Source organism: Gadus macrocephalus, chromosome 14 (assembly GCF_031168955.1).
Source record: "Gadus macrocephalus chromosome 14, ASM3116895v1".
Taxonomy (NCBI): Eukaryota; Metazoa; Chordata; class Actinopteri; order Gadiformes; family Gadidae; genus Gadus; species Gadus macrocephalus.
In genome coordinates, this window is record NC_082395.1 from 25045179 (window position 1) to 25070021 (window position 24843).

General features: G+C 46.4%; 1 protein-coding gene across 4 annotated transcripts in view; it reads right to left on the reverse strand.

Moving 5' to 3' along the window:
- Positions 1 to 24843, reverse strand: part of phkb (phosphorylase kinase, beta) — a 71987-nt gene that overhangs the window by 32926 nt on the left and 14218 nt on the right. For all 4 annotated transcript variants that reach the window (XM_060072260.1, XM_060072259.1, XM_060072261.1 and 1 more), the window contains 8 exons: positions 23340 to 23455; positions 21697 to 21760; positions 19595 to 19690; positions 15724 to 15921; positions 11250 to 11307; positions 10524 to 10601; positions 9587 to 9745; positions 8994 to 9088 (listed from right to left, as the gene is read on the reverse strand). In XM_060072260.1, coding sequence (XP_059928243.1) covers positions 8994 to 9088; positions 9587 to 9745; positions 10524 to 10601; positions 11250 to 11307; positions 15724 to 15921; positions 19595 to 19690; positions 21697 to 21760; positions 23340 to 23455 — 864 coding nt within the window. The remainder of the gene's footprint in view (positions 1 to 8993; positions 9089 to 9586; positions 9746 to 10523; positions 10602 to 11249; positions 11308 to 15723; positions 15922 to 19594; positions 19691 to 21696; positions 21761 to 23339; positions 23456 to 24843) is intronic.

Below are 24843 nucleotides of genomic sequence, written 5' to 3' on the forward strand. Positions count from 1 at the left end.
AACAATGTTCACTGTTGTTTAACCATGTTTTCAAATAAGAATTCTTCAATGGCTTTTTTGTGCAAACCCTTGGCCCATAGGCTATTACGAAAGTAACTACTTGAGCGCTAGTTAAAGCCCAAACTACACAAAAAGAACTTATTGAGTTGAAATCATTTGCTGACAGCTTTGTCCCCGCCAGTTCAAAAATCCCATCTGCGCCCCTGCGACACATGTCTCCTACTCAGCCAGAAGATAGTGGAACTCGAAGCCAGGATAGTGACCCTCTGCGACATCAAGGATGGTGAAGAGTTTCTAAAGTGCCCCTCTCACACACACTAGCGTAAGATGCCCTGATTCCATTCTACCCTGCATAAATTCTACCCGGCCATGCACAAATACAATCTCTGTCTCTGCCCCTGTTGTCTCTCTACGGCCTACGCCGAGAACCAAGCTGCTGGCCCGTTCCACTCTACACCAGCCTGGACCATGGCTTAGACGAGGCAAGCGCCTCGGCAGGCGGTCGGATCGACACGATTACCAAGTCCATCCTCTACGGCTGGAAAATCGCTACACCATTCTGATGGAAAATGAGGAACCCCCCCGCACGGTGACAACCCTCCTCTGCCATGTTTTAGTGCCGCTCGTCCTGGTACCTCCATAAAATCGACTACCCCTCGAACTCCGCTTGATTCAACAACCTTCCCCCTGGTCGTTGGCAGCTCAAGGGTCAGGGATATCTACATCCCCCGCTCAACTAGCGGCCCCTCCAAGGGCTACTGCTTCCCTGGTGCCAAGGTCTGTGACATCCAGCACAAAGTCCCGGGCATCCTCGCCTGCCACACGAATGCTAACAACATCATCGTGCATGTGGGCACAAATAACATCAGGGAGAGGCAGTCAATAGCACTACAGGAAGATTACAAAAAACTCTCATAACCACCCTGGAGGACACAGGGAAGCGGTCCGTCATCTCTGGGCCTCTCCCTACCTACAGGAAGGGTGCAGAGAGATGGTCCAGGCTGTTACAACTCCACGCCTGGCTGGAAACATACTGTGCTTCCCTAAGCATCCCCTATGTCAATAACTTTGACTTGTTCTGGGAGAGGCTCAACCTACTGAAGCACGATGGTCTCCACCCAAACCGAAATGGAACCAGGGTGCTGTCTTGCAACATAACGACCACACTGAGGTATTGACATTATGTCGAAAATATAATAGATCCATGCCCCCCAGCGTATCGACCCAGGTAGTATTGTACATGTGGATGGATCTGGAAGTGTTTTCTGCGGGTTAAGATATAGTACATCTATTTCCATAGATCAAGCTGCTTCATGCCATAGTACGAGATATGCTTATAGTTATATTCCAACATTGATTTCCGTCCAACGCACTGAAAAGAAAAGCCAAATTACAAACCAGAAACCCAAGAAATGTGCTTTCCGTACCTCAGCATATTCCTCTGAAGCCAGACGCATTTTCAGCCAACATGGGTCTAGTAAATATAGGCACTCTTACCACTAAAACCTTTGCAATCAATGATTTTATCAGTGAAAAATTATAGGAGCTATACTCCTACTTACCTTATACCGCCCTCCCAAACTATGGATTGGCTTCCTCGACCAGTTTCTGAACTTATGTCGCTCATAATCACTAGCTATGATCGGATAATTGTAAATGGAGATTTCAATATCCATGTCAACAAGACGATCGATGCTAGAGCCAGTAGCTTCGTTGATGTTTTGGATACTTTAGAGCTAAAACAGCATGTTACGGGGTCCACCCACAACCATGGCAACACCCTTGATTTAGTCATCTCTAGAGGGATAGAAGTCACTGACTTATCGGTGAGCGATATAAATATGTCTGACCATTATTGTGTATATTTTAATCTTATACTAAACGCCTTAGAAGTCCATCCAGAAACTACAATTGAATCACGGTTGCTGGACACTAGAGCAGAGCAGCAGTTCATAATTTTTGCAGATTCCATAAATCATTCTATTGACCGAATGGTAGAGGCCTTCAATAGTGCCAATAGTGCCACTCTACTTGACAAGAGTGGCTCCTCTAAAGACTATAAAAAGGCCCTGTAGCAAAACCACACCTTGGATGAACGAAAATATCCATGACCTAAAAAGATCCTGTAGGAAAGCTGAGAGAACATGGAGAAAAACAAAGTTACAGGTTCACCGGGACATTTTAAAAGAAAAAATAGCAAATTACAACAGAGCTGTTTGGAGCGAGAGAACGATCCACTTCTCCAAGGTAATTACTGAAAATAGTGGAAACTCTAGGATGCTGTTCTCTACCATTGACAGGCTGCTACAACAAACACATGCCCAGTCAGGCATCTTCTATAAGATGCAAAGAATTTGCAGACTTCTTCAAAAACAAAGTAACCTCCATAAGGGAGGCTATTGGTAACATAGGTAATAAGTTTGATAGTACACCCAAAAACAGATTTTTTTGTACTATTACTCAATCTGAGCTTAGCAAAATTATAACTCAGATGGGCTCCTCAACATGTGCCTTGGACCCAGTCCCTACTAGATTCCTCAAAAATGTATATGATAGCTTGGCTCCCTTTATTCTCAAGATAATAAATACCTTATTAGAAACAGTTATATTTCCGATTGCTTTTGAAACCGCTATCGTGAAACCTTTACTTAAAAAGTAAAATCTTGACCATACCAACCTGAGTAACTACAGGCCTATATCAAACCTACCTTTCATGAGCAAAGTACTTGAAAAAGTTGTCTGTTATCAGCTAAATACCTTCCTCAACGAAAATTGTATTTTGCAAAAGTTCCAATCAGATTTTAGATCAAATCACAGCACAGAAACGGCCCTTGTAAAAATAGTCAATGATCTCAGACTTGCCAATGACTTAAGGGGACATATTATGAAAACAGCACTTTTCCTGGGATTTGGGGTGTTGTTGTGGGTAGATGGCAGAGGTGGGGGTAAGTCACTCATGTGCAAGTCACAAGCAAGTCTCAAGTCATAACCTTCAAGTCTCAAGCAAGTCCCAAGTCACTGTGGTGAGAATCAAGCAAGTCACAAGTCAAGTCATTGCTCAGGTCAAGCAAGTCACAAGTCAAGTCATACAAAAATCTGATCATCTAACCCAGTTTCCACATTTAAAAATCGGTAGAGTGAGTGGTTCATAAGTTGAGTTTTATTTCACCATTAACAATAACAATGTCTTAACATTAACAATAACTCAAACTATTCAAAACATTCCAAAACCATTATGTGAATAGGCCCAAAACTGAAGGCAGCTCTGTCCATCACAAATGTCCAGGTAGTGGTTCAACTGAATTTGGGGACTGGAACTTGAACCCTCTTAATTTTTTTACGGTATGCTGAGAACAGCCCAGTCTGACGCTCTGGCTCTGACGGTGTAATTTTACTTGAAAATCACTTGAAATCATTATTATAACCCACTTACAGCCACTGAGTTAGAAGTAGCCTACTGACATGAAAATTAAACAAGTCAATCATCTGTGGAGCGGGCAGGGCTCGAAAAACTCCAGCCAATGATTTTCAGAACCACCGAGTGGCATTGGACAGTAAGTACGTCAATCAAACGGTCGTACTGCACTCCCCCTCCCCTGCGAGTGACCCCTTCGTGCACGTGCACGTACTAAAAGCTTGTGACCCAGAGCAAGCTTCTGTTTGTTGTTATCCTGCGGTAGCTACTGGAGCTAGCTAACTAGCTAATCCACATTTGGACCTAGCACTAGAAGACAACCCTAAACTCCAACCTAGCTAGCCTGGCTCACTCTCGCGCATCTGTGTTCGCGCTCTTGCGTGATTGCGCGTCCATGTACTTGGAATGGGTGGAGTCAGAGTCAGCGTTGAACGAGAGGGGGTAGGACCATTTGAGATGTGTATTTTTTAAATCGGCTGGCGTATCGCAAATCCCATATCCAACATTTAATCTAACTTTAAAAAAGTCATTTCGAGTCATCTGTCTCAAGTCTAAGTCAAGTCTCAAGTCATGAAGACCAAGTCAAAGTCAAGTCGAGTCTTTTATCAGTGTTAGTCAAGCAAGTCTCAAGTCCTCAAATTTGCGACTCGAGTCTGACTCGAGTCAAGTCATGTGACTCGAGTCCCCCATGTCTGGTAGATGGTGCTCCCACAAGCATACAAACTTTGAAATAAGTCTGTATATGATTTTTTGAGTGAGATACGCATTTCTGGAAGCAGCCCGCCTCCAGCTACCAAACGAGCGAGTCAGTTTCGGCGCCCCCTTTTACGTAGGATGGGGGCACATTTGAATATTACCTCCCACTTCCCCACTCCCCTCCAATCAGAGCATCACTACGATTTTGTGGACCAGCGGACGAGCAGCTCCGGCGGGGGGAACTCGGTGCTAGCCCTGCAGCTAAGCTCCGGGAGTACAATCCCTTTTTCTGGCGCCGAGCTCACCCCGCCGGAGTTGCCGCCGAAGGGAAGTCGGGAGGAGGAGACACATGGAGTAGAAAGGGATTGTACTCCCGGAGCTGAGTACAAACCGTAGTACTGAATCAGTGTACTGTAATACCAGGAGTACCCAGTGTAGTACTGAATCAGTGTACTGTAATACCAGGAGTACACACTGTAGTACTGAATCAGTGTACTGTAATACCAGGAGGAAACACTGCAGTACTGACACAGAGTACTGTAATACCAGGAGTACCCAGTGTAGTACTGAATCAGCGTACTGTAATACCAGGAGTACCCAGGGTAGTACTGAATCAGTGTACTGTAATACCTGGAATACACACAGAGTACTAGAGTCATTGTACTGTGTACTGTAATACCAGGAGTACCCAGGGTAGTACTGAATCAGTGTACTGTAATACCAGGAATACACACAGAGTACTACAGTCATTGTACTGTGTACTGTAATATTAGGAGTACACCAGAGTACTACAGTGTACTGTCTATTGTAATATTGGGAGAACACCAGAGTACTACAGTGTACTGTGTACTGTAATATTAGGAGTACACCAGAGTACTACAGTGTACTGTAATATTAGGAGTACACCAGAGTACTACAGTGTAACGTGTACTGTAATATTAGGAGAACACCAGAGTACTACAGTGTACTGTAATATGGAGTACACAGCAGAGGACTGACTGAGGCAGAGGAACAGGTAAGCAGAGCTATTTAATGTCCACCTTCTTTCAGCTAATATCGTTGGTGACGTTTCCAGAGCGTATTCATGGGTCTTCCCTTCAGTCATTGAGAGGTGGGGGTTTTATACTGGAGGCCTGTGACCTTACAACCACCACCAATCTCTCCTTCTGGTGAACAGAAGGCAGCGTGATCGAGGTCGGAGGGTCCGTGGAAAACAGCTGCAATATCAGCACAAAGTGGTCCCAGATTTCATCACATCCCAAGTGGACTAGAAAATCCACTTACACTTGGAACGAGAGAGAGAGAGAGAGAGAGAGAGAGAGAGAGAGAGAGAGAGAGAGAGAGAGAGAGAGAGAGAGAGAGAGAGAGAGAGAGAGAGAGAGAGAGAGAGAGAGAGAGAGAGAGAGAGAGAGAGAGAGGAGGAGAGTTTGGTGTTCCCTTGGAAGAGTCCAATTCATCTTATTCGATTTAGATTTGATTTGACATAATATCGGTTGATATTTCAGTTACAATACCAATTTTGCTTGGATATGAATGAGGAGCTCAAAGAACTAAGGCTGCAGAGAACAAGGACCCCTCAAACCTGGCCTTGTCACAAACATTAAGAATGGACGTTACCTTCATTAACGTGACCAACACACTACACACTACGCACTACATACACTACACACTACACACAGGGTGCTCTGGGGCCAAAGGCTGGAGACGAAGCACCAACGGGGATAGTCTCCCCTGGCTCTAGAAGGCCTCTCTCTGTCTCACCTCATGTTGGGCTCGAAATAATAACAAAGAGCCCAGCAGAGAGCCCAAATCATTTTGTATTTTCATTAGTGCTGTCAAGCGATTAAAATATTTAATCGCGATTAATCACATTAATGTCAGTTAACTCACAATAAATCACTTTTTTCTACGCTAAATATCCCTTGATTGCTTCGTCCCATTAATGTTTCTCATTTTAATGCTCTTATCAACATGGAGAAGTGCATCGGCTTGCCTTGTGCAAATGTTTTTTTATTGATAACAACATTGGCATATACTGATAAAAAAAGCCTATAGTGCAATTAAACGATGAACATACAAACATACTGCCTTGACCATAGCAGTCAGGCTACTGCTTCTTTGTTTTGAGCCATAAAAAAAAAGAAAAAACGCGCAATAAAAAAATGACCGCCGTTAAAATTGGTTTGCGTTTAACTGACAGCACTAATTTTTATTGAGTAGTTGGTAAATCTATTCCCCAAATGACCATTAAATCGTGGTGAACCCTGACTTCCTGCAACAGCGGCTGAGTTCCGGCTCCTGATTGGCTGACCAGCCAGTGTTGTGCCTGAACGTGTTCATTGAACGATAGTTCATAAACATATTTTGGAACGAACGTGAACTGAACGTACTGCATTACTGCCTGATGAACGTTACTGTGAACTTGTTCATTCTGGTGTCTGTGAACGGCACGCTCACTCAGTTTAACTTCGTTCAATAGGGGGGTTATTTGTTTATCAACACGGCGGATTTGCCTGGTTTTCCATGGCAACGAGATGCGGGGCGCTCCTATGTTTGAGCGACTCGTCATTGAAAGGTTACTTTATTACATATTTAATTTACTTTTTCACATTTTTGTCGAGTTTAAATCGTGACAATATTCTTATGACTTATGGATACTGTCAAATCTGCGTTGGAGGAATTCAAAAGCCATTCTTCATCAAGTTATGGAGGTTTATTCTCTGCTGGGGTCACCACGTATCCAAATCCACCGAGACGCACTTACGCAAGAGCGTAATGTTTGAGTGTGAGACGTCCTACGAACATAGTTTATGACAGGGAAACAATATTAAACATTAGGACATTGAGAGCGAGTAACATCACTGGCATTCGCTGGCATCTGGACATACTACGCAAACACAGGATACTAACGGACACTGTGACACCGTGCCCGCAACTGCCCGGAGGAGGAAGCAGCAGAGACGGGGTGGACGCAAACAAACTGAACAGCTTCTTTCAGCTCCTACCCTCCAAGAAGCGCTATCGCAGCTTAAGATGCTCCACCACCAGGCTGCGGAACAGCTTCCTACCTCAAGCTTTCAGGATGCTCAATGCACCAGCGTCCCAGATCTTCTCACTGGACTTTATTTATTATTTATTTATTTATTTATTCATCATTGGGATGTTTGTTTGTTTGTTTGTTTGAAATGTATGTTTGATCTTGATCCGTGAGAAACGCCTTCTCGTTTTGTTGTTCAATCAACAAAATGACAATAAATTTGATTTGATTTGATTTGATTGATTTGGATGCCCGCGCAGAACACTGTGTTGTTTGACCGGTTGCCATGGTTATCTCCGTGTGGTTAATTTGCAGTTGCGGTGTTGTCAGCTTACTGTTACATTAAACTGTAATCAGAAAACGTGGTTATATGCTATAGACTAGGGCTGGGTATCACGGCCAAGTTCCTGAATCGATTCGATTTCGATTCTGAAGGCTTTAAATCGATTAATCACGATTCGATTCGATTCAATCCGAATCGGTTCCATCTGCTCCTAGATTGAATGATAATTTTCTTAAGTTGTAAGGAAATATTCTTTATAGGCTATCATCGTTAATTCATCACTAAAATCATTAATTGTGACTAAAATCTTGTAGTTGTGACTGTTAATTAACATCCTTAGCAAGATTTTACATTCTATTCAACGTGATGGCCTGCCTAATTCAATATATTAATGAAATTATCTCCATGCAACACACTGCAAAATACATGTTTTTATTTTGTAGGCTACATTAATGACAATCCAGGCAACTATAAACAAAACTGCCTCCATCTTCCTAAAATATATAAATATAACCATTGTAAAGATTATACCATTTAAGATAAAATATTCAAGTATTATAAAACTCCTTAAATTCACATTTTTTCAACACATTTAAAAAAAATAAAAAAAATAATCGATCTCATGCCCTGTGAATCGATAGCGTGAAATTTAAACGAAATCGATCCAAAATCGATTAAATCGATTTTTTTACCCAGGCCTACTATAGACCCTATAGTATCTGTCATATAAAGGCTGGGACGAATTTCAAATTATAAATATGTACACTTTATGTTGAAAGTATAGACCGTCGCGATTCCCATTGAAACGAATGGCGCGTAATTAATCTTCAAAACGAGAGCTGTTAAATTGAGAGAAATTAATTAAACTGTAATCAGACAATGCGGTTATATGCTATAGACCCCAGAGTATCTGTGGTATAAAAGCTGAGACCGATTTCGAATTATAAATATGTACAATCCATAACGTTAGCTCTCTAGCTCATAGCTCAGTAGACTAGAATACCTCCTAGAATCATTGCTTTTTGGCCGGAAAAGGAAAGAGGGGCTGTTTAAGTTTGGTTGTAGTCTTTTCGCTCGGTTCTCCGTCTCAACAGTAGGGCTAGAACCGAGCGAAAAGACTTCAACCAAACATAAACATCCCCCCTTTCCGTTTCCGGTTAATGAAGGCTGAGTCTTCCAACAGAAATCAATGGGATTTACAAAATGCGCTAAATGTGCAATAAAACACGATATAAACTGTATTTCGCTACGATACTTGATTCAACCACCCTATTTCGTTCTACACGAACCACAAAGAGGGCTCAATGTTCAAAATACCGAAAAAAAAAAAAAAAAGCAAAATATTGAAAAAAAGAACTAGGAACTAGGAACTAGTTCATTTTTTGGAACTGTGAACTTAGTTTCAAAATTTGAATCATGAACGTTTAACTGAACTACTTCATTTTAAAATTCGTGAACTGAACTATTTCTCGTAGAAAGTGGACTTTCCCAACACTGTGACCAGCAGGAGGCTCACCTGGTTGAGTACCAGCTCCTGATTGGCTGACCAGCAGGAGGCTCACCTGGTTGGAGTAGCGCATGCTGACGTTGCGCTGGTCCTGACGGGGAACGTAGCGGTGGAGAGGGTCGATGTCCTTAGGGCTGATGAGCTCGTCCACTGGAGAGCGCGCACACACACACACACACACACACACACACACACACACACACACACACACACACACACACACACACACACACACACACACACACACACACACACACACACACACACACACACACACACGCATTAGTGTCGCCTATCCTAGCTAGTGGACCAGAGCTCCTAGTCCCACCAGTGCCCTCTGGTGACCAGAGCTCCCAGTGCCACCAGTCCCCTCTGGTGACCAGAGCTCCCAGTGCCACCAGTCCCCTCTGGTGACCAGAGCTCCCAGTGCCACCAGTCCCCTCAGGTGACCAGAGCTCCCAGTGCCACCAGTCCCCTCTGGTGACCAGAGCTCCCAGTGCCACCAGTCCCCTCTGGTGACCAGAACTCCCAGTGCCACCAGTCTCCTCTGGTGACCAGAGCTCTCAGTGCCACCAGTCCCCTCTGGTGACCAGAGCTCCCAGTGCCACCAGTCCCCTCTGGTGACCAGAGCTCCCAGTCCCAACTTACCGAGCAGCTGGGCGATGTTGAAGAGGGCCTGACCCCACAGGAAGTACCTCCCGTCGCCGCCCGCGTTGCTAGGGAAACGCTTCTGGCTCCCGTGCTTCTTCTGCTCCGCCTCCACGAAGTCAGCAGGGACGTAGTAATACTTAGGGACCACGGCGTGGCCTGGGGGACAGGAAGTAGTACTCAGGGACAGGAAGTAGTACTCAGAGTTAGGAAGTAGTACTCAGAAGTACTACTCAGGGACAGGAAGTAGTACTCAGAGACAGGAAGTAGTACTCAGGGCCAGGAAGTAGTACTCAGAGATAGGAAGAAGTACTCAGAGATAGGAAGTAGTACTCAGAGATAGAAAGTACTACTCAGGGACAGGAAGTAGTACTCAGAGAAAGGTAGTAGTACTCAGAGACAGGTAGAAGTACTCAGAGACAGGTAGTAATACTTATGGACATGTAGTAGTACTGAGGGTCCACGGTGTGGCCTGGGGGCACCAGACAGGTGTTATGACTCTGGTGTGTTTCTGGTGGTTCTATCAGTGTGAGCTCTCAGGGGGCTGTGTGTCTTTTCTGACATAAACCTCTCTGTCAGAACATGATGAATAGATGACTTGATAGACGCTGATGATGTGAAAGTGGAGCCATCATTTACACTCCAGGACTCCCCACCTCACTGCCTCGACGCTGACACACAATCCCCACTGAAATGGGCCCCAATCTGTCTTCTTGGACTGGGAAATGAGATCTCAGACCGGTTCCACCCTTTGAAAGAATTATGTATGTCTAGTTTGGATGTTGGTTGCAAATTCTTAGGCGTAGTACACAGAGACAGAGACAGACAGAGACAGAGACAGAGACAGAGACAGAGACAGAGACAGAGAGAGAGAGAGAGAGAGAGAGAGAGAGAGAGACCGAGGGAGATCAATAGGTCCATTCGGTGTGCCACTGACCTTCAGGAGAGCGGAAGATGACCGGCTGCAGCAGGTCCTGGTACTCCTTCACCTGGTCTTTGTTTCCTCTGAACACTCCTGAGGAACACATCTCCAGCTTTAAGGACAGGGTTAGGCTCACTGCTCTCCCTAAGCCTGGCCCTATCTCCTCCAGATACCTTCCAGACATTTCCCCGGGCTGTACGCTATAGGAAGGGGATGAATGTACCAAAGGAACCAGGAGCTGCGTGGAGCTACTGGAGTGATCAGATCGTCCGTCTCCAGGCTGCTGAGGGAGAACTGACACCTGCTGGGTGTAAATACTGAATGGAATGGAAGTCAGCCCCTGCTTCCATAGGTTCCTCTGAAGGACCGACGAGTTGCCACAGAGGATACCTGCTTCTCATTATTGTAAAACTTTAAACGTTCCTGTCTGACTCTTTAGCATGTGTCTGCCATGAATGTAATCGATAGCAGAAGAGCCGCTCTGTCTCCTGACAAGACGCTTGTCTCAGTACTTGCCAGTCACTGTTGTTTAGTCAAGACTTGATCCTGTCTTTTGGATCCTTGATCCAAAAGACAGAGCGTTTCATTGTTTACGAGCTGAACCTCAGAAGTCATTTTGGGTCAAAAATGATGTTGGAAACTGATGTTTCAGTGTAACCAGGAGGCAGTGGTGAAGGTTACATCACCTAGTCAGAGCGAGTACAATATTGGGCCATGACACCAGCTACTGAGAGAACCTACCGTCGATTATCATGTAGATGAAGAAGATGGGGAACTCGCATTCGATTCCATCAAAAAGCTGGAGAGAAAGAGAGGGGAGAGAAAGTGGAGAGGGAGGGAGGGGGCGGGATGAGAGGGAGGGAGAGGGAGGAGAGGGTGAGGGAGGAGGGGGACGGAGGGCAAGTAGAGGGTGAGGGAGGAGCAGGAGAGGGAGAGGAAGGGAGAGGGAGGGAGGGAGAGGGTGACAGGGAGGGAGGGAGGAGAGGGAGGGAGGGGGAGGAGGGAGGAGAGGGAAGGAGGGAAGAGAGGGAGGGAGTGGGAGGAGAGGGCAAGGGAGGAAAGTGAGGAGAGGGAGGGATAGGGAGAGGGAGAGGGAGAGAGAAAGCAGAAGAAGAATCATCACAGGATGTAGGGTGGAGTGGCAGCAAACTATTCATCTAAATCAATATGTTCCCTTTGACTGAGAACCTTGGATACCGAAACATAGACGCAGAAACGTGGATTCATTGAATCCTTGAAGTCCTGTGACCATTAAACTAAAGGTAAAGATCAGAGGTAACCATTAAACTAAAGGTAAAGTTAAGACGCTGGTTTCAGACGAGTTTAACCTCATCAGAGGCAGATAATTTCAGAAGCAGCAGCAGTACAGTTCATGTTTTACTCTCCTGATCAGCTTTATCTTAGCTTTGGCACTGCTATGTTCTAGTCATGAATGACAGCGTGTGCTGCAGTGAGAAGGCTGTCCGTCATGACGAAGGCAGCATGGATTCAAACTTTCATGTATTCATGCATGTGTGAGATGTAGGCCGACTTCGTCAAGAACAACAATTGATAGATACCATAATAATAATTATACAAACAACCACAATAGGGTTCCTAGGGATTTTGCAGGACCCCTGATTAAAATGGAAAGTACTTAAGCTCCTCAAGAGGGAGTTAAATAACAACGCCCCTCACTGCTCGATGAAAGACTCTGACGTGGCACACAGACCATACTGGGACGCACAGAGCCCGTACCGGGACGCACACAGCCCGTACCAGGACGCACAGAGACTCATCAAAATGAATCCTTCATCTCTCACAAACATGTGAGGGAGTCTGCCGTTAAAAGTCAATTGAAAGAGTTCCACAAACTCTAAAGGTTCTGATCCCGACTTCTATTGAATCATATTAGCAGCCTCACACACATTTCTGTACTCACGCAAATGTGATTATTAATAACAACAGCAAAAACAACAATCCTAATAATGACTTCACTGTTATAAGCATTACATAATCGTTGAAGATGTATTCATCCTTAGCTTAATGCTGCTGTTGTTGATTTTATCTTGCACACTTTAAAATATATTTGAATATATAGAGAGAGGAGCCGGTCCTACAAGGTGAGACCAAAGCAGCTGACAGATATGTTTCTAAAGGTCTGACACCCTGGTTCCCCATAGTTTGCACATGCATATCTATTCTATGATATATGATTTTACATTTATTCATGAGGATGAAGAGAATTCCCATCCCACTCTACATGGTTCAACATGCATATATATTATATAACATATTATTATATATACAGTATATACGATATATTCAGGAGGATGATATGAGCTCACTTCCTTTGTGCGTAGAGTTTTATGATTTCATGCATAAAAACATCAGTTCATTTTTTAACAAACAGTTGGGGACTGGTGAAGCTTTCTTCCTTTCCTGTCCCAGTTTCACCTGAGAGAGTGAGGGAGAAAGAGACTTATAAAGAGAAAGGGAAAGAAAAATAGAGAGACAGAGAGAGAGAGAGACACACACACACACACACTGTCTCACACACAGACCTGTATCACACCCCAATCTGTCTCACACCCCAACCTGTCTCACACACAGCCCTGTCTCAAACACAGACCTGTCCCACACCCAACCTGTCTCACAAACCAAGCTGTCTTACACACTCAGACCTTGTCAGTTCAGAGGCTTAAGTGAATTTTGAGTTTCTCTCAAACTTTATGGATCCTGCTCATCTTTAACATCACTCAGCTCCAACAAAATCATTGTAGAGAACCGTTATTTCTCTTTTAAATAGTGGTAAAGCAAAATAGGGAATGTTAATGGACGCTTGATCGTTTTGAACAATAAACAGGTCATGTTGAGAGGCTGCTGCCTCCATTGTTCGAGAGGTTCTGCCTCACAAGATGTCCTCCGGCGTGACAGAACCTCCCATTCCCTCCCACTCCCTATGTATTATTATTATTATTCTCTATTGCTGCGTATGAATACTCTGTTGGCTGTTGAAACACAAATAATTCATAGAAAATCAATTTTCCTGGATATATATGATGTCTGATCTTCTAGGAAACGTGTCACTTGCTTATCGGCTCTTATTAATGATTAAAATGTCAAGAAACCGCTCTGCAACCTTGGCTCTTTTCCCTCTCTTCTCTTATTAATGCTTGAGGTCAACGTGGGGGCTGATTAAATCACTAGCTCTGGGTTCATTGGCCGTCTGCTTTGATTCGTTGAGCTATAAGCACAACATGGGATTACTTAAAGGTGTAACGTGTACGATTATCTGTTTTCAAACATTAGAAAATGTAATTCATTATGAACAGAATGGGAAGAAATATCAGTTTGGACGTTTTGTCAAATCGTCTTTGTATTGTTTTGCAGAGAAATTTGCCGGGCCGTAACGTCTGGTGATACCACTGAGAACCTCAGTAACATCTGGTGATACCACTGAGAACCTCCATAACATCTGGTGATACCACTGAGAACCTCCGTAACATCTGGTGATACCACTGAGAACCTCAGTAACATCTGATGATACCAATGAGAACCTCCGTACCATCTGGTGATACCACTGAGAACCTCCGTAACATCTGGTGATACCACTGAGAACCTCCGTAACATCTGGTGATACCACTGAGAACCTCCGTAACAACAGGGCCCTAGGGGTTCTCAGTGATACCACTGAGAACCCCTAGGGCCCTAACATCTGGTGATACCACGGAGAACCTCTAGGGTCACTGCAGCGCCAGGATGCCCTCAGCACAACATAGAGGATGAAGAAGTAGCGCCGAGGGCTTGTTCTCACCTCTGGGCCCCGTTTCCCGAAAGCATCTTTAGCCTAAGTGGATCGCAGTCGTACGAGCATCGTACAGTTTTCACACCGTTTCCCGAAAGCATCTTTGGTAACGAACGTCTTGAAAACGCTCGTAGCTAACGAGTGCTCCAGGGTACTCGTAGGACGCTAAGAGCCACGTTAGCCTACTATAGCCTCAGTGGCGTGACCAGCGGACATTCCTAGTATTGGATGCGTTTTATTATAACACATTGGTAATGGTGTATCACGTGCGTCTGAGCCTAATGCGGGCCATTATGTTCTTAGTTTGAGAGAGACAGTCCAGGAAATGTTTGAGCAGGCAGGGCACTTAAAATGTGTGAGAGAAAGTGGGGGGGATTTGTGCAGACTGACATAGGCTACTCATAAAACGTAGCCTAAAATAATGTAAAAAAAAATAAAATAAGAAAATAAGAAAAATATTAATGATAAAAATATTTAAAAAAAATGCAAAGGAGCAGGCAAAAGGCTGGGATATGGTGGGGATTGGTCACGTTGACGGGAATGTTTAGTGACATGTGGGAGGGTGGAGGGGGTTAAAAAAAAGTCTCAATCCCTCTTCGACGTGCATGAAAACCAGCCGCGTAGTTATGAGGGAGGCCGTCCTCACACCGATCTTCCTCGTCGTCATCGTCCTCAATGTCCTCCGGTTCAACCAAAGCTACCCCAGCCTTAGCTGCAATGTTGTGCAACATAGCTGTCACACATATCACAGCGCATGACTTGGCCGGGGAAAACTGGAGCCCTCCGCTGGACTTGTGAAGGCATCTAAAGCGCAACTTCCACCTCCCGATCGTGCGCTCAGGATTAGGACTGATATATATGTCGGCCTAGGCTTAATCAATTGTGTTTTAATATCTTTAGCATTCATATTATTGCAATCGATTCTTTTCGTAGGCTACTCTGCGGTTGGCCTTGATGGGGAGATATTTTAACCCTTTTAAACCCCATTTTCCTCCGACATTCCTGCGTCTCCCCCTGCGTCATAGCCCGTTTCAGCACAATGTCAGTGGACAGGTACTATCCTACGATCGTCGTGAGTGCAGCGAATGCGCGTTCACGTTAAGAGGAGTTTCGGGAAACGCTCCAAAGAAATTATCGATGGTTCGAAAGATCCATCGAGAGAATGATCTTACGAGCGAAGATCCATCGATATCGGGAAACGGGGCCCTGGTCAATAACGGAAAACATACATAGAAATAGAAAGAGGCGATATTGTAGATGAAGGATCGCTACCTGCACTATTAATGTTAACTAAATAACCAAGCCGTTAATAGTGGGTAGGGCTGTGCTCTATTCATGAATTGAGTTTAAAATATCTACGTAACATAACAGATCAATTTCCCCATATCTGAATATTTTGGCGTCCTTTGCGGTGACCACTGGACCCACCTTCATCTCGGCGGGCTTGTAGTAGCGGCGGTTCTTGTCCTCGTTGGCCGTGCGGTAGCCGTCCCGGAGGAAGCGCTTGAAGCCGTACTTCCCCCTCAGCTTGCGGACGATCTTGTCCAGCGTCTGGCTGTAGAGCGCGTCGTCGTCCACCGCGAAGGCCGGGTAGCTGATGGTGGGCAGCAGCGCCGCGTCCGTGTTCTGGACCGGGGGAGGGCTGGTTAGGATTGGTCACTAGTCTGGACCGGTTAGGGGTGGTCACTAGTCTGGACCGGTTAGAGCTGGTCACTAGTCTGGACCGGTTACGGCTGGTCACTAGTCTGGACTGGTTAGAGCTGGTCACTAGTTTGGACCGGTAAAAGCTGGTCACTAGTCTGGACGGGTTAGAACTGGTCACTAGTCTGGACGGGTTAGAGCTGGTCACTAGTCTGGACCGGTTAGGGCTGGTCACTAGTCTGGACCAGGAGAGGACCGGTTAGAGCTGGTCACTAGTCTGGACTGGTTAGAGCTGGTCACTAGTCTGGACAGGGGAGAGGACTGTACTGGTTAAGGCTGGTCACTAGTTTGGACCAGGGAGAAGACTGTACTGGTTAGAGCTGGTCACTAGTCTGGACCAGGGAGAAGACTGTGCTGGTTGAGGCTGGTCACTAGTCTGGACCGGTTAGAGCTGTTCACTAGTCTGGACCGGTTAGAGCTGGTCACTAGTCTGGACCGGTTAGAGCTGGTCACTAGTCTGGATCGGTTAGGGCTGGTCACTAGTCTGGGCCGGTTGAGCTGGTCACTAGTCTGGACAGGGGAGAGGACTGTACTGGTTAAGGCTGGTCACTAGTCTGGACCAGGGAGAAGACTGTACTGGTTAAGGCTGGTCACTAGTCTGGACCAGGGAGAGGACTGTACTGGTTAGAGCTGGTCACTAGTCTGGACCAGGGAGAGGACTGTACTGGTTAGAGCTGGTCACTAGTCTGGACCAGGGAGAGGACTGTACTGGTTAGAGCTGGTCACTAGTCTGAAACAGGGAGAGGACTGTGCTGGTAAGAACTGGTCAAAATGGTCTATATTTCTCTTAAGCTGGTTCTTGAGTTGGTTCGGTTTTAAACAATAAAGTAAATGCTCTATCTGCAATACATTACTACCAGATAGTAGCTAACATTCCAGAGCTCCTAAGCTTCCATCATGCTGCTAGCCTAGGAGTTAGGGTGCTGCTAGCTTAGGAGCTAGCATGCAGCTAGTCTAGTGCCGTGTTCCAATATCCATACTTCCATCAGTACACTTAAACGAAGTACACTACCCGCACTCACTAAGTGCGCTAATTTTCAGATGTCAGTGTTGTTCCAAATCGAATACTCCGTGGTGCACTGACCGGAAATTACGATCACGACTGCCGCCGCGGCTCCTCCCCCGCAATAAACATCCCGCTTTGAACGGTGAACTCTTTACGCCTAGCAGCTATAAAAGCTATAAAAACTATACAAATCTACAAAATGACTCTATTAATGTAGGCTATGTGGAAAATGCGCCGACGTTGGCTCAGCCTGGCCCTGCCCTCTTCCACTACATAGCTGAGATGGCTGCCGTTGAGTACGAAAAAGTGTACATCGCCACACACTTCGCGATTGACCGTTTTGATTACAACATCCGGGTCCTTTCAGTACACTTATTTTCGCCCGACTTGAATCGGAATGCCCTACGTAATCAAACTTAGGCTAGTAAGTACGGATAGTATGGATATTGGAACACGGCACAGGAGCTAGGAGGCTGCTGGCTTAGGAGCTAGCGTGCTGCTAGTCAAGGAGTTAGCGTATTTCTGTAACAGACTTATTCACCACACGTTAAAGGGGTAGTTCGGAATTTTGGACATAGGGCCTGATTCCCAAGTGAGCTTTGGTATTCTTTATCACTGGAGACAGTTTTCAACCCATTTCATTCAGTCTTTCTAGTTGCAGAGTTCGCTGGTGCTAGGCTAGCGCACGTCAACGGGCAATGCTAGCCTGCTATTAAAAACAGTGTTACCCACTCCACAGTACACCCGAGGTAAATCAATTATAACGCCAGACTATAGATTTAAATGTCTGTGTTGATAGAATAATGTTAGAAATAAAACTAACCTTGCATCGCATGAATCATCGAGGGACTACTTTCTCAGCAGAAGCGGAATTTTACTATGCGCCGGTTAGTTTTGTAACCGAATCACGACAGAAGAACGTAAACAGAGAAGCGTGGGACAGAAGCGCAATTGAACGACAAGGCAACATGGTGGTTCAGTGTGCTTTTAGAAATTGTAGAAATATACGCTACAGATGGGCACCACAAAGTTTCCACCAATTTCCAGTGCAAGATCCAGAAAGGACTCAACTGTGGCTTGTTGCTGCTGGCTTGGACATCAAAACACCGGCTCGTACATGTACGGTTGGTTGGATACAACAAATTCCTCATAATCGTCTTCAAAAGCAAATGCATCGCTAAGTCCTCCAAACGTGGCCATATCTTGTTAATTGAATACGCTAATAGAATTCCTTCGTTCACTGTACTCTGCGTTTGTAGCAATGACAGCGGCAGGTAAACAAACTAGAGCCGGTAACCTAGGTATCAGTCCGCCGCTGCCGTAGCCTACTACCAGGAATATAACACTGGTGCTGTGACCCAGCAATTCCCTCAAAATGCAATGCAATGCAAGGTTGGTTTTATTTCTAACATTATTCTATAAACAGACATTTAAATGTATAGTCTGTCGTTATAATTGATTTACCTCGGGTGTACTGTGGAGTGGGTAACACTGTTTTTAATAGCAGGCTAGCATTGCCCGTTGACGTGCGCTAGCCTAGCACGAGCGAACTCTGCAACTAGAAAGACTGAATGAAATGGGTTGAAACCTGTCTCCAGTGATAAAGAATACCAAAGCTCACTTGGGAATCAGGCCCTATGTCCAAAATTCCGAACTACCCCTTTAAGAGGCACATGCATAATAAATTGCTTCAGTGTCTCACTTGCATAAACCACGGGACACTTTCTCACTCGCACTCACACACACACACACACACACACACGCACACAGACACACACACACACACACACACACACCACGATCTCTTCATCTGCTCCCTGCGTTTCCGCCCACTCAGACTCCAGCTCTCCCATCCTATTTCAGGCTCCATCAAGTTCCTCCCGTGGAGCCACTTCTCCGCCTCTTCCCGTCTCCTCCTGCTTTAGATTCCTGCTATCTTAAAGAGCAGCCGTGTGTTTCCTCATGTCTCTCATTACGTGTGATCATGTTCTCCAGTCCTTTTATTTTCCCCTGTGTCTGGCGACTGCATATCGACAGTGAAAGCCAGGCAGGATCTGACGTTAACATGCCACTCATACACAGCGACCCTGCCTCCACTTTTGTTTTCAGTCCACTCATTTCACCACAAGAAATCCTGTTTCTCATTTATAACCAACACACGTTACAGCGCAATACCCCGTGGTCCACCACAGGGGGTGCTGTTGGCGCAGTTAGATTTGAGTGTTGGGTCACACACTCCCCTCTAGTGTTCAGGGTTGCTATCTTGGTTCGGCCTCCTAACCGGCCTCTAGAAAACACTGCCTGCATCCTATCATCTCTGCTGTGTTGCCCTGGTAGCTATTAACGCAGATAAACGGAACGGAAGAACAGAGGAACGGAGCAGGACAGAGGAACGAAGAGGGACAGAGGAACGGAGTGGGACAGAGGAACGGAGAGGGACAGAGGAACAGGGGGACAGAGAAACGGAGCGGGACAGAGGAACAGGGGGACAGAGGAACGGAGCGGGACAGAGGAACAGGGGGACAGAGGAACGGAGCAGGACGGAGCGGGACAGAGGAACAGAGCAGGACAGAGGAACGGAGCTGAACTCACGTGTGAGCGGGACTCTCTGGGCAGCAGGGAGCACAGGGTCTGACGGTTCCTGTTGTGGGCATCCAGGTCCACGAAGATCACCGACCAGGAGCAGCCCTGCGCAAACACACACAAACAGACACAGACACAGACACACACACCAAGGTCAAAGTTGAACAGAGTATGTAACATTCACTTCATCATCAACAAACACACCAGCCTACGTACCATATCCCCTTTCCCAAACACATGCACGCACACACACACACACACATTATCACACACGCATGCACATACATGCACACACACAAACACAAAACCACCACCAATGAAGAAAAACACTTCACAGCTGAATGACTAAAGAGTCCGCTACTCTGCTCCCTCCCCTCCTCCTCCACCTCCGCAGATCCACCCAGCAGGACCACAGAGAGCTCTCCCCTCCCCCCCTCCCTGCCTCCCCCCTCCCTGCCTCCCCCACTGAAAGCAAACAGCTGAGTGTGAAGTACGGCGTGGGCAGTAACAGCGAGAGGAGAGGGACCCTTCCAGTTCACGAGAACCGGAGATGACTAAATGACCCGTGGTCCATTACAGCTTAGAACACCAACATCTCTTCTCAACCATGGAAGGATAGTGTAATGTAGCTATTTATAGATAGCAACATCTTAATGTAGACTATGTACATCTTATTATCTAGTCAGAATACATTATAGATGATATTGCCCGAGTCCTTTCCCCTTTAAAAAGAGATTTCATCCATGACTTCTACTTCCTGCAGGGATTGAGCCTTCCAGAGGAGTGTGCGGTGTGGAAGTGAGTGGATTTGACAAGTTACTTGAGTGGCACTGGCTCTAATGGCCACTCTGAGGAATGCTGCTGCTGCTGTTTTGCTGAGCAAGAGGAACTCACAACCTGACCAAGCCGCTCTCTACCTTTCTCTCCCTCTTGGGAAAAATGTATTGAAATCCAATTTCGCCTTTTGTCTTGGCCTGGATTTTAGCCGCAAGTTAAACTAATTACAAAATGACGCAAACATAATATATAAATAAAAATAGAATTTCAAACGCTGCTAATCTTAACCCTAACCCTTATTCTCTTACCATTCACTGAGGAAAATGGAACACAAATGTTTAACTCAGGCCAGCACATCATGAGGAAGCCTAACCCCAACCCCAACCCTAACCCTAACCCCAGCCTTAACCCCAACCCTAACCCCAACCCCAAACCCAACCCCAACCCTAACCCCATACCCAACCCTAACCCTAACGCCATACCCAACCCTAACCCCATACCCTATCTGCACCCAACACTAACCCAACCCTATCTCTTTATAACCAACACACGTTACCTAACCCCATACCCTATCTGCACCCAACACTAACCCAACCCTATCTCTAACCCCAACCCTAATTATGTTTGATAGACAGACAGTCACTAACAACAAACCTGATAGAGGCATACCTTTTACTCATAAACACCAACACACAAACACATACACACTCACAATCTACTTAGTATTTGGGGTTTAGCTTGCAAACAAATCTCCAAGAGAACCTCAACAGAAGGATATAATGAAAGAGGCATCATTATGAGGTATGATGAATGTACTGCTCTGATGGAGTCCAGCAGCCAACGAAACCAATAGTTCTGCTAATGGACTCTAACCCTAACAGACACGCCGCTGAGGGACAGAGAAAGCGGAGCAGAGAGAGAGAGGGTGAGTGGAGAGAGGGAGAGAGGAGAGAGGCAGACAGGAGCAGAGAGAGAGAGAGGGAGAGAGGGAGAGAGGAGAGAGAGAGAGAGGGAGAGAGGAGCAGAGAGGAGAGATGGAGAGAGGCAGACAGGAGCAGAGAGAGAGAGGGAGAGAGTGAGATAGAGAGAGAGAGGGAGAGAGTGAGATAGAGAGGGAGAGAGGAGCAGAGAGAGCGAGGGAGAGAGAGAGAGGGAGAGAGGAGAGGGAGAGAGGAGCAGAGAGGGGAGAGAGGAGCAGAGAGAGAGAGGGAGAGAGGAGCGGGAGACAGGGTGAGAGGGAGAGAGGAGCAGAGAGAGAGTGGAGAGGGAGACAGGAGAGAGGGAGAGAGGAGAGATGGAGAGAGGAGCAGAGAGAGAGTCGGGGGGAGGGATACCTGATTTCCAAACAGGTTGAATCCGTTGATGGCCTCCAGGGCAGACTTGGCCAGGCCCACCGAACTGGGAGGAGACAAGAGAGAAACTCATGTTTACCAGAACCAGGAACAGAATCCTGACCCACACTACCAGGAACAGAACCCCGACCCACAGAACCAGGAGGAACACCGACCAACAGAACCAGGAGGAACCCCGACCCACAGAACCAGGAACAGAATCCCGACCCACAGAACCAGGAGGAACCCCGACCCACAGAACCAGGAGGAACCCCGACCCACAGAACCAGGAACAGAACCCCGACCCACAGAACCAGGAGGAACCCCGACCCACAGAACCAGGAGGAACCCAGACCCACAGAACCAGGAACAGAACCCTGACCCACAGAACCAGGAACAGAACCCTGACCCACAGAACCAGGAAGAAGACAACAGAGTGTGGGGGGACGTGCGACGTCTGGCCTGCAGGGGGAGTATGGGCAGGTTGGGAGCGCACCGGATTGGCTGTGGGGGGATTGGACCTGAGTGCGAGCAGGTGTCAGCACTCAGGCCAATCAGGGAGTGTTTGTACTTATGTGCCTGCTTTGTGTTGTAGTGAAAAGAGGAATCCAGGAAGGATCGGGAGCGGAGTGACGGGGGCGATCGCCGCCAGAGATCGCCTTGAACGCACCCTGTGACCGCTTTGAGCGGAGTTATAATTTACATTTAACCGACTTGTGTTTTGTTGGACTCAAAATAGAAGGACTTTCTGTCGGAAGAGCAAACCTGGTGTCCAAGTGCTCTGTGAACCCCTTACAGCATGTTATTAAAGAGCTGAGCAGGCCAGTGTGGAGACGAGGCCTTCCACTCCTGGCCCAGATAGGTTTAGGTCCGCATTGGAAGCGACACCGATCTTTACTCACTGAAACTCTCTTGAGATAGAAAGTGTCTCCTCAACTGTCAGGAGCCCTCAACACAACATTATGTTATCTTTCTTCAGGAGGTCTCTTGGCAGCCATCCCCAGCAGACTTAAACACTCAGAGGTATGTTGAAGGATCTTTATCAAGAACTGAAGAGGTTGAGAGAAAGTTTGACCTTGGATAGAAGATCTGAATACAATAACACACACTCTCGCTTGAACCTTCAAAATGTTGATGGAACTTGTGGATCACGCAGAGCCTCTGATTGGAGGATGGGAGGCTGGAAGCTTACAGGTGAGAGCTGCAGAGCCTCTGATTGGAGGATGGGAGGCTGGAGGCTTACAGGTGTCAGCTGCATCCCATCCTGCTGCTCCAGGAGGTTCACTGGTTGAGGCCCGGTGACCCGGAGCACATTCATACGGCTCTACATGCTGGACCTCACTGAGACATGGCCTGGGTCTGAGGTGGGACCAGGACCCGGGTCTGGGTGGTCTGAGGTGGGACCAGGACCAGGGTCTGGGTCTGGTCTGAGGTGGGACCAGGGTCTGGGTCAGGGGTAGGACCAGGGCCTCAGATCAGGGGCATACTTCTACCCCTGTGAGAGAGGGGGGCCACCAGCCCCCGAGGGGAACCCGATCCACCACTGAGAAGTGATGAAGTGTGTGTGTGTGTGTGTGTGTGTGTGTGTGTGTGTGTGTGTGTGTGTGTGTGTGTGTGTGTGTGTGTGTGTGTGTGTTTACACAGACCTGGAGTGGAGCTCGGTGCCTCCGTTGTTGTACTTGCTTCCTCTCTCCCACATGCCGTAGTCCGGCATGCGGTACGCCCTCTCCACGCAGAACACCAGGTTCTGGATGAAAGACACCTGCACGAACACACACACACACACACACACACACACACACACACACACACACACACACACACACACACACACACACACACACACACACACACACACACACACACACACAAACACACCAGACACACACAGGTGAATGTCTGCCTGCAAAACATCACATATATATGGATTCAGAGACACACAAATAGAGATGGAGAGAACACAATAGACACAAGCGTGCAACACAATCATTATGGCCTGGCCGCTGACTTCCAGTGGGAACAGTGATGGAGCCTCTGCTTCCAAAGAACAGGAGAGGTTAGGGAGGGTTTGCGGCTCTAAGGCTAAGCCCTGCGGCGTAGGCTGACACACTGTCAGCCCAGCGGATCACAGGGGATACAATCAATAGCATGTTTCACCATCTCTCTGTCTGGAGCCTATAACCTGTTTACACTACATGCTCTAGCAGTATATACTGTTTACACTACGTACTCTAGTATACACTGTAGTATATTTAAGCAATAGATCACGCCAGGCTGTGGTATGTGCTCATTATACCACTGGGGCGTTGTCCGGCCCCGACGCGCAGCGGAGGGCCGGCGACCCCCTTCACAGTGGTATAATGAGCACATGCCACTGACTGAAGTGATCTATTGCTTTTATACAACGGTTACTGTTATGGCGAAACGAAAGTCATAGACACACTACATTTAAAAAGAAACCAAGAAAGTCAAAGTAGCCGTTTTATTAAAGACTACCAAAAAGTAGTCCCTCCTGGCTGCCGCTATGCATCGACGGTCGCTATGCAACACACTTTAGCGTCCCTCCGAGAGAAGGCTCCGATAGAGCGGTTCGCCGGCAATTTATCCTATGGAGCAGTTCACTCGCCGATTTTAGACTTCAGTGAACTGTGCTATTGCTTTTATACAACTGTTAAAATTATGGCAAAATGACTTCACACACACACACTAGTAAAAATACGGTTGTATTCTTTGACACTTTCCACTTCAAGGCGCGGAGTGATACTTTCACAAAATGATCGGGCGTCATAGCAGTTATGTATACGCTCATTATACAACAGTTGGGAACCAATCAGATCGCTGGATTTAGGTCCCCCGTTGTATAAACTCTGTTTACACTACATACTCTAGTATACACTGTAGTATATACTGTTTACAGTACATACTCTATACACTGTAGTATATACTCTGTTTACACTACGTACTCTAATATACACTGTAGTATATACTGTTTACAGTATACTCTAGTACACTGTAGTATATACTCTGTTTACACTACGTACTCTAGTATACAATGTAGTATATACTGTTTTCACTACGTACTCTAGTATACACAGTATTATGTACTGTTTACACTACGTACCCTAGTATACACTGTAGTATATACTCTGT